Source organism: Zingiber officinale, chromosome 9A (genome assembly GCF_018446385.1).
Source record: "Zingiber officinale cultivar Zhangliang chromosome 9A, Zo_v1.1, whole genome shotgun sequence".
NCBI lineage: Eukaryota > Viridiplantae > Streptophyta > Magnoliopsida > Zingiberales > Zingiberaceae > Zingiber > Zingiber officinale.
The window spans coordinates 671,877-680,495 of record NC_056002.1 but is presented as its reverse complement, the minus strand read 5'-3'; the positions used below and the strand labels follow the sequence as shown (position 1 = coordinate 680,495).

The window sequence follows — 8,619 nt, the reverse complement described above, 5'->3', positions numbered from 1 at the left end:
ATTTTTAAATTAGTTTTATGAGTTTTTTTTAGAAAAAATTATATTTTTCAATTTAAAAATAATTCTCAAAGTAATTTTTATAAACTTTATTTTTCTATGACTCTTATCATGTTATCAATTAAAGATTTTTTTTTTGAATTCTTTTTACAGTTGTATTATTTTTCTATGATTTTTATAATAAAAATCATATTTTAAATATTAAAAATTCAATTTTCATTAAATTTTTAAAAATAATTTTTCTATAAAAATACTTACTCTATTACATTTTAAAAAATCACTATTTTTTAGCCAGGAAACTATTTTTAAATATTTTTTAAAAAACTTCAACTTTTTTAAGAAGATAAATTATTATTGCCTAAATCAAATCCATAATTTCATGAAATCTTTCTCACAGCTTTGATTATGTTGGTTTTACCGTTATAAAAATTTTCAAAAAGGAAGCTAGTTTTGATGTGATCAACTAAGTCAAGTTAAGTCTTGTTATGTTTTGATGCTCTGGTCTGAGTATGCAGAGACTTATAAGCACAGGAGGTCGAGCGAAAGACACAACTAGTGAGAAAGACGACATGAGAGAGAGTCGACGGACTCGGTGGATCTGAGGGAGAGGAGCTGCTGAGGAGTACGTTGGCGGACGAGAAGGAAACATGCGACGATTTCGAGGGACGAGAAGCCGGAGCATAAGGCTGCTCGAGAAGGCCGAAAATGGGTTCGGGTGAGTCATATTTTGGATGGACGAAATCACCCAAGCGAGTGGAGTTGGAGAGGAAGCCAGACGATAAGTCAACTTGCTGTTGACTATGGCCCAAGCGCCTGAAGCGATTCCAGGCACTCGGAGTCCGGACGCCTGGAGCTGATCCGGCGCTCCGACCACTTTGGGTGCTAAGGGCACCCTCGACTGTGGATCAGGTTTAACAAGGTCCAGGTGCCTAGAGCGGGTCCAGGCACCCGGACCAGAAAGTTTATCGAGACGTCAACTATTACAATTTGATATGATGTGGATAAAGTTCTATCCACGTCCAAATGCCTGGAACCCTTCCAAGCGTCCTGATCAAGGCTATAAATACAACTCTGATCCCAGTAGTTAAACAGAATACTTGTAAACGATTCTTCTTCTATTTAATTTTGTAATTGAGTACTTTAACTGCTATAAGAGGCTTTTCCGCCTGAAGGAGATTTATAGTGAGTTTTCAACGTCTTGAATTAGTAATTCCTTGATTGTAAATCAAGTAAATCTCTATGTCTCGTTCTTTTTGTTAATTAACTTCTTAATTCTTTTGTACAAGTGTTTATTTTAATCAAGTTGTAATTTTCAAGAAAGGTATTTTTTTTGTTTGTTATTGTGCAAGACAATTTACCTCTCTCTTGCCAACCGTAAGGAACCAGCAAGACCATCAGGGAGGGACCCAATTGAGAGCCCATAAGAAGTCTCTGATCGGGGGTGTGTTGAGGCAATGCAACATTCCCCGATCGGTTGTTTGAGTAACCGCTCCGATCGGGAGTAGTTGGGGACTCGACAGACCGAATTCATCATCCGTGAGACCAAATCGATGACGTTTATTTGCCCGACTAGAGACGACCCATGCCGCCTGATTGACCAACCGACCGCTCGATCAAGGACGTTGACGGTGTGCCTAACTGGGACTGATGAATTAGGTGGTGACTCCGACCGAGGACGTATCATGCTTGTCGATCGGGATCTAGCCAGCTTTCCTGCCCGAGGGACCTGTGAATCAAGTGGTGTCTCCGGTCGGCATAGATCCTAAAGGTACACGAGGCGACCATTCATAAAACCCCCGTATCAACTGTGATTTCAAAACCCTGAAATAACTGCAATTTAGTAGTTTCAAATAGTAAGGTTTCAAAGTTCCATAATGCTTATATAATTTCACAAAACATCACTTCGCTTATTGCTTTAAAATTCATATTTTACTGGTGACTCCAGTGTATTTGTATCTCATTTAGCCACCATAAAATTGCGTCAATAAGTCAACTTTGTTTAGTAAATAGAGGAATGAGACTCCGAAACAGATAAATGATTGGATAGACTCATTTAATTTGCATTTGCATTGTATTCGACTCATTTCTTCTTCTTCTTATTGTTAAAGAGATGTAGGAGTTTAAATGGCAGTATCTTTTCATTCCTATGGAAAAATTATGCTTCACAACCTGCTGTAACAAAACAATCGAAAACTCTTCAGTCCGCACTTGAGCATGAATCAGTAAGTGAATGATTCGTAGTTGGTTTTCCCAAATAGCACTGGCAGGAAAAGAAATAAAAGCAAAGGAATTACTTGTAACAACATAGTATAGAAGAAGAATCAGAAGCCATTGAGTGATTTTTTTTTCCTTCTTTTACAATAATCAGAAGAACAAAAGACTTCTCTAGCGAACAAAAAAAAATCCTTTTTTCTCTTGAGAAAAAAGAATAGAGAACCGAGCTATTGAATAATTAATAAGAGACAGATTATTAATGAGAAAATACAAGAGAATTTATTCTAAAAACTAAGAAGATCCCATTTTGAAGAAAGAAAACAATTTTTCACTTTAACATCTTGAAAATTGAATAGATGTGCAGAATGACAGACAAGAAGAGCAATAGAGACAAATTAAAAGCCCAATGGAGAAGTGAAAAGGGAAGGCTTTGGTTCATACTTAGTTTAGTTGATCATGTACATTATTGTAAAATGAAACGAATTAAATATGATCTAAAAGAGATATTTTATTATTGCAAAAGTTTTTTTTTAAACATTCCTAAGAAACTTTGCGCGAACGACCTAATTCCAACTGAAGGTCAAAACCAGGACCACAAAGTTGGGTTCAATTTTATTGATCTTCTACTTATTATTTCTGCACCAAGTGAATTTTTCTCTTTATATTTTTTAAAAAATGATGAATCAATGATAGTAATAAGTTGGAATCTATAATCTAGCCGTCTCATCAGCCCCATGACCGATGTAAATAGGAAAACTATAATTGACCAGAGGAAAATTTTTTTTTCAGCCGTCCTCAACCTGTAATTGGCGGCATATATTTTTCAAGTAAAGAGGAATAAGGGTGTTGCAAATTTCCACGTTATGTTACATCGTTGTTGACCAAACAATACTTCATATTTATTATAAATGATCAGTGATTTATCTCGTTTGTGTTGATCTTGAGACGGATTGACGAAGACTGTTGAATGAACATATTCATCTTTTGCCACCATATTTATTACAAATGACAGTAGCAAAGCATAAATCCACACCTTCATCGTGTTCTATAGAAGGCCGATCTTCTCTACCGGAGCGGTTCTCACAGCCCACCTCCGGTGAACCGATGTGCATCATGAAATCCGCTCTTGGGTTCATGGTGCTTATTCTACTATGGAGTCGTGTAACCGTCGGTGACCCCCAGATCAACCTCCTCCAAAAAAACTGCAACTCATACAACGCCATCGACGCCGCCGCCTTCGCCGCAACATTCAACGACACCCTCGCCGACCTCCGCTCCTCCATCTCTGACAGAAACTCCTTTCTCTTCGCCACCTCGCGCCGCCGCTCCGTGCATTCCGTCTACGCCCTGTTCCAGTGCCGCGGTTACCTCTCCGCCGCCGACTGCCTCGCGTGCTTCTCCGCTTCCGAAGGCCTCATTCGCAGTTGCGGCGCCGCCTACAGCGGTAACGTCATCTACGACGGCTGCTTCCTCCGCTACGAGACAGAGCCCTTTCCCGATGAAGAGGAGCTGAACGGGAACCTGTGCGGCGACCGCAACGCGACTATCGGAGGATTAACCGCCGCGGTGCGGGCACTGATGGCGGATTTGAACGCCGCCACGCCGAGAATCCCGAAGTTTTTCGCTGCAGCGGCGAGGGAGGGGGTGTTCGCTGTGGCGCAGTGCGTGGAGACTGAGAGCGAGGAAGGGTGCGAGCAGTGCCTGGCGAAGGCGGTCGGCAACGTGATGCAGTGCCTGCCGAACGCCGACGGGCGGGCGCTGGACGTCGAATGCTTCATGAGGTACTCCGACGAGTCCTTCTTCCCGGCCAATCGAACGGTGGATCTGTCGCCTTACTTGACGAATTCAGGTGATAAACAATTTTTTTTAAAAAAAATTGGCGCTAAACACAGTTATCATATTTCCTCCAGATTTTTCTACGGCAATTAATGTTTGTTCATCCTTTCAAAAAGAGTTGTGATTTTTTGTTTGTTTGTATGAATTTAATGATTTTCAAAACCAAAATGCATTTTAAAAAAAAAGCTTTAAAAAGAAAACTCTCGCTAAACACATAGCAATCATATTTTCCTCCAAATTTTCTTCGGCAACTAATTTTTGTTAATCTTTTCTAGAAAGTAGTGATTTTTATTCCTAATTTAAGCCCGGGCTGTGCTAATGGAACACAGGAAGAACGAAATGGAGCAATAAGGGGGCCCTAATTGGGGGGGTTGCTGGAGGAGTCGGCGGCTTGTTGCTTCTTCTAGGGGTTATATCTCTTCTGTCGATCAGAAGATCCAGGGATCAACGAAGTCCTTCTGAAGGTTTATGAATCTTATCTTATCTTCATTGATCTTATCCAGATGCCTAGTAGGTAGTAATAGGATCAATAATCATCGTTTTGTTTGATTAGGCCTGGGAGTTGAGATACATATTGGTGTACATCACAAATTTGTGTAGTCAACTAAGTTCCTAGTTTTGTTCCAGTTACTGATATCATTACAAGAGTCAATTAAGGCAGCTGTGTTGCATTTGGAAACACCACTTGCTGTGTTGATCCAAATTTAATAGCGAGTATGACTTCATACCAACTATTTTACTATGGCATAGTTATGCCATCAACAACTCCTTGCTTTTGAAGTGTGCATTATGGCTACTATCAAACAATAGGGTACACCTGCTTCATGGCTCTTTACATTGAAACATAGAAGCTTAATCTCCTTATCTTTTCCAAAGATGCAAACAATTTAAGTTCTTTATGAATATATTTATATTCCCACAGGTACATGAACGATGCTGACAGAACTTTGTTTGAGATAATATTTATTTTTCATCAATTAGCTTGTACAAACTGATCTTGTGTCACTATTTTGAATCATCTCTTCCTTGGCTTTGTTGTTGAACATCAACAGGTGGAGCTTACTTATTTTGCTTGTTTAGTATTGAAGTATAAAGAGGTGTTCAAGATTTATTGTCTGTCATTCCAATTAAACATGAACATTGTCATGCTGAGCATTGTGTCTGTTCAAGACAATTTGTTGTGTTTATTTTAATTAGCATTTTGTTGCCAGAGCAGATTCAAGGATTATCACCTTGATTCACATTCTATTACTTAGTGTGCCTTTATTGTTTCTTGTTTAAATAGTTCTCACGAGGTTATCTTTATGCAGGAGATACATTGGGAGGAACCAAATTACAGGGGTCACAAAATTTCCGTTATAGGGATCTAAAAAATGTTACAAATAATTTCAGTGAAAAAAATAAACTAGGAGAAGGAGGATTCGGAGATGTGTACAAGGTGAAGTTATGAACTGTTAAAGATGTTGCTTTCTTGATGAATCATAATTTCCAAGTGAAATTTTTAGTTCATTTTTTTTTATCAACAGACAATACCCTAAAAAACAGAAGTTAGTATAATCATATCCATACTATACTTATACTAACAGAACGAATGCAGATGTACTGACAATTATAATTTTCATAGGGTCAACTTAAAAATGGGAGAACGGTCGCTGTAAAACGGTTGGCAATTGCTGAAACCAGCAGAGCAAGAACTGATTTTCAGAGCGAAGTGAAGCTCATTAGCAATATTCATCATAGAAATTTAGTTCGTCTGCTTGGATATTCTAGCAAACGCGATGATTTTCTTCTTGTCTATGAGTATATGGCAAATGGCAGTCTTGACAAGTTCATATTCGGTAACTCCTTATTTTTCACATTCAAGCAGCTTACATTTTACTTTGAATTGCATGCTTTGTTGTTTAATATGAGCCTCAGTATTGTTTAAAAATCATTCAAAAGGCGATAAACGTGGGTTCCTCAACTGGAGGCAGAGATTTGGTATAATTGTTGGGACAGCTCGTGGTCTCGCTTACATGCATCAAGAATTCCATGTTCGTATCATACACCGCGATATAAAATGCAGCAACATTCTGCTCGATGACAATTTCCAGCCAAAGGTTGCAGATTTTGGGCTGGCACGACTTCTTCCTGAGGACAAGAGTCACCTTAGCACTATATTTGCTGGCACTTTGTGAGTCTTAACAGTATTCAGTATTCTTTGTTAGTGTCATTCATCTACAAGCATTTGTTTTTATAATTGTTATACATGCTAGCTTGTTTCTTTTATTGTGCATTAAGGAAAGCGTACATCTACTGATTCAAAGTTCTCGATGTTTCATGCAGTGGATATACAGCACCTGAATATGCAATTCACGGGCAGTTATCTGAAAAGGTTGATACATATAGCTATGGTGTTGTGGTCCTTGAAATAATCAGCGGCAGGAAGTGCAACGACATAAAACTCGAACCTGCGACTCAATATCTTCTTGAATGGGTAATGACAGTTGTTATTATCACAAATCAATAGGAGACGAGATACATCAAACTTGTTTTGTATCTGTTTCTGCTTTTATTATCACAAATATTCAACTGATCCTTCCATCTGTTTCCTTTTCTAAAACAGGTCTGGAAATTATACGAACGAGATCAGTTATTGGAGATGGTGGACGAAAGCTTGGATCCAAGTGACTATTCACCAGAAGAAGTTAAAAAGATCATTAAGATTGCTCTTCTCTGCACCCAGTCTACTGTTGCTGCAAGGCCAACCATGTCAGAGATTGTAGTTCGGCTGCTGAACCAAACTGATAACGCTCTTCAGCCAACAAGACCTGCCTTCATAGATGCCAGCAGTAGGGTTCATGGAGAAGCATCTTCACCTGCTGGCTCATCTTCGAGGTCACATGCAACATTTTCGACCTTGCAATTTTCTGCTCGTTGATGTTCGCGATGAATGGTGAAGATATACATGGTGCGAGTCACATCTGTGTAGCTGAGTGTTTGAGCTTAAGAATTGGATTGTCACAATCCTTGTATAATTGTCTTCTAGTTATGTTAGAGCAGTTGATTAAACTGGTCTATCTTTGGAAAGCTAGTTAATTAAGATACTTGAATTTTATCGGTCAAATGTGAATTACCTTAGCTATCAATTAATTGAGGGTAGACTAGAAATATTCAAATGGTAACTGATTATGAGAATATAAAACATAATTTGAATAAGTGTGTAAAATGATAAGTTGTAGAATTTTATAGAATTATAATTGATTTCTTTTCTAAGTTTCACTTAGTCCTTTATTTTTATTTCGGAATAAGTATGAATTATCTAAACTATTATATTAATTAAACGAGAGTTTGGTTGTTGTTGTATTAATTTAATGAGGGAAGATTAGGAATACTCGAGTTAATTTAAACAACGCCGGATCAACTTAGACAATGCATCTATAGAGAAATACGATCCATTTTTTTAAAATTATTTACAAGGGCACTCACAGAAAATAGTTGATTAATATATTACTAAAAGAATACCAAACATAATTTGACCGTTTGAATAAAATAATTGAAAATTTTAAATAAACAAAAATTAGGAGCAATCAAAATCCACTAGACTATATAAAAAGTTATTTTAGATTATGTAAAATGGTAAGGTATAATTTTTTTTATATAGAATTATGATTTTTTTTTTTTTAAGTTTAACTAGTGACTTATTTTTTCTAAATCAAATGTGATTATTTATATTAATTAATGAAGTAGATGAAGAGAATTCAAGTCAATCTAGATAATGACAAGTCAATTAAAGAGGATAGATTAAATGAAGTAGATTAAGAATAGTTAAATTATTTAAAACAATGACTCAGTCAATCTAAACCGTCTAAAATGATAAAATGTAGAATTTTTATAGAATTATGAGTCACTGCTTTTGTAAGTATGTGTAAGATATCATAAAAAAATTTAAGATAATATTAGAAGAGTACAAAACATGATTTGACAATTTAAATAAGATACATTAATATATAGTTTTAAATAAACAAAACTAGGAGTATTCAAAATCAATCTATACTATGTTGAAAAATTCATTTTTTAACCAATAAATTAAATATAGATAAGACGGCTATTTTATGAATAGACCGTCATGAATCAATGTTTTGAGTGAATACAAAATTAATATCGTATGAAGGATTGACCCGTTATGATTAGACAAAAGTTTTAACTCTTACACAAGTTGAGTTCATGGATAGGATTACATGAAAAGTTAACTCGAGTATAGGTGAATGTCAATGCATGTATTGGAGTAAAAAGATGAAGTTGTCACCTTAGAGGTCTCTCTAGAGTGGCACCACACTTTTTGGAATGGGTAATCACACGGGGTATTTGCCCTAGCATAACAGCTTTTTTGATGGAGAAGGTCAGACATCCAGTAAGGTATTTTTGCACTAGTTGAAAATTGATCCCAAAATCGATTGGAGCAACCACTCATGTAGATACCAGCTGTGTCAATGTATGGTGTCGAATGTTAATCCATATAGAGACACTGAGGAGTGTGAAATTAGAATTAATTACATGGATTGATTTATTAAAAAATTAATAAGTGCTTGT

The 8,619-nt window shown here is 36.8% G+C and overlaps 1 protein-coding gene across 1 annotated transcript; it reads left to right on the top strand.

Moving 5' to 3' along the window:
• The first annotated feature begins 3,267 nt into the window (after window positions 1-3,267).
• Window positions 3,268-6,988, top strand: LOC122020722 (cold-responsive protein kinase 1-like). Its single transcript, XM_042578732.1, has 7 exons — window positions 3,268-4,060; window positions 4,377-4,511; window positions 5,358-5,485; window positions 5,672-5,885; window positions 5,989-6,220; window positions 6,373-6,523; window positions 6,653-6,988. The coding sequence occupies exons 1-7, from the start codon at window positions 3,316-3,318 to the stop codon at window positions 6,965-6,967; spliced, it is 1,920 nt and encodes a 639-aa protein (XP_042434666.1). The 5' UTR covers window positions 3,268-3,315; the 3' UTR covers window positions 6,968-6,988.
• Window positions 6,989-8,619: the final 1,631 nt, after the last annotated feature.

Coding starts and splice junctions, on each gene's coding strand:
- LOC122020722 (XM_042578732.1), top strand. CDS start 3,316: ATGTGCATCATGAAATCCGCTCTTGGGTTCATGGTGCTTATTCTACTA. Junction 5,486..5,671: donor GATTCGGAGATGTGTACAAG/GTGAAGTTATGA, acceptor TAATTTTCATAG/GGTCAACTTAAAAATGGGAG. Junction 6,221..6,372: donor ACTATATTTGCTGGCACTTT/GTGAGTCTTAAC, acceptor TGTTTCATGCAG/TGGATATACAGCACCTGAAT.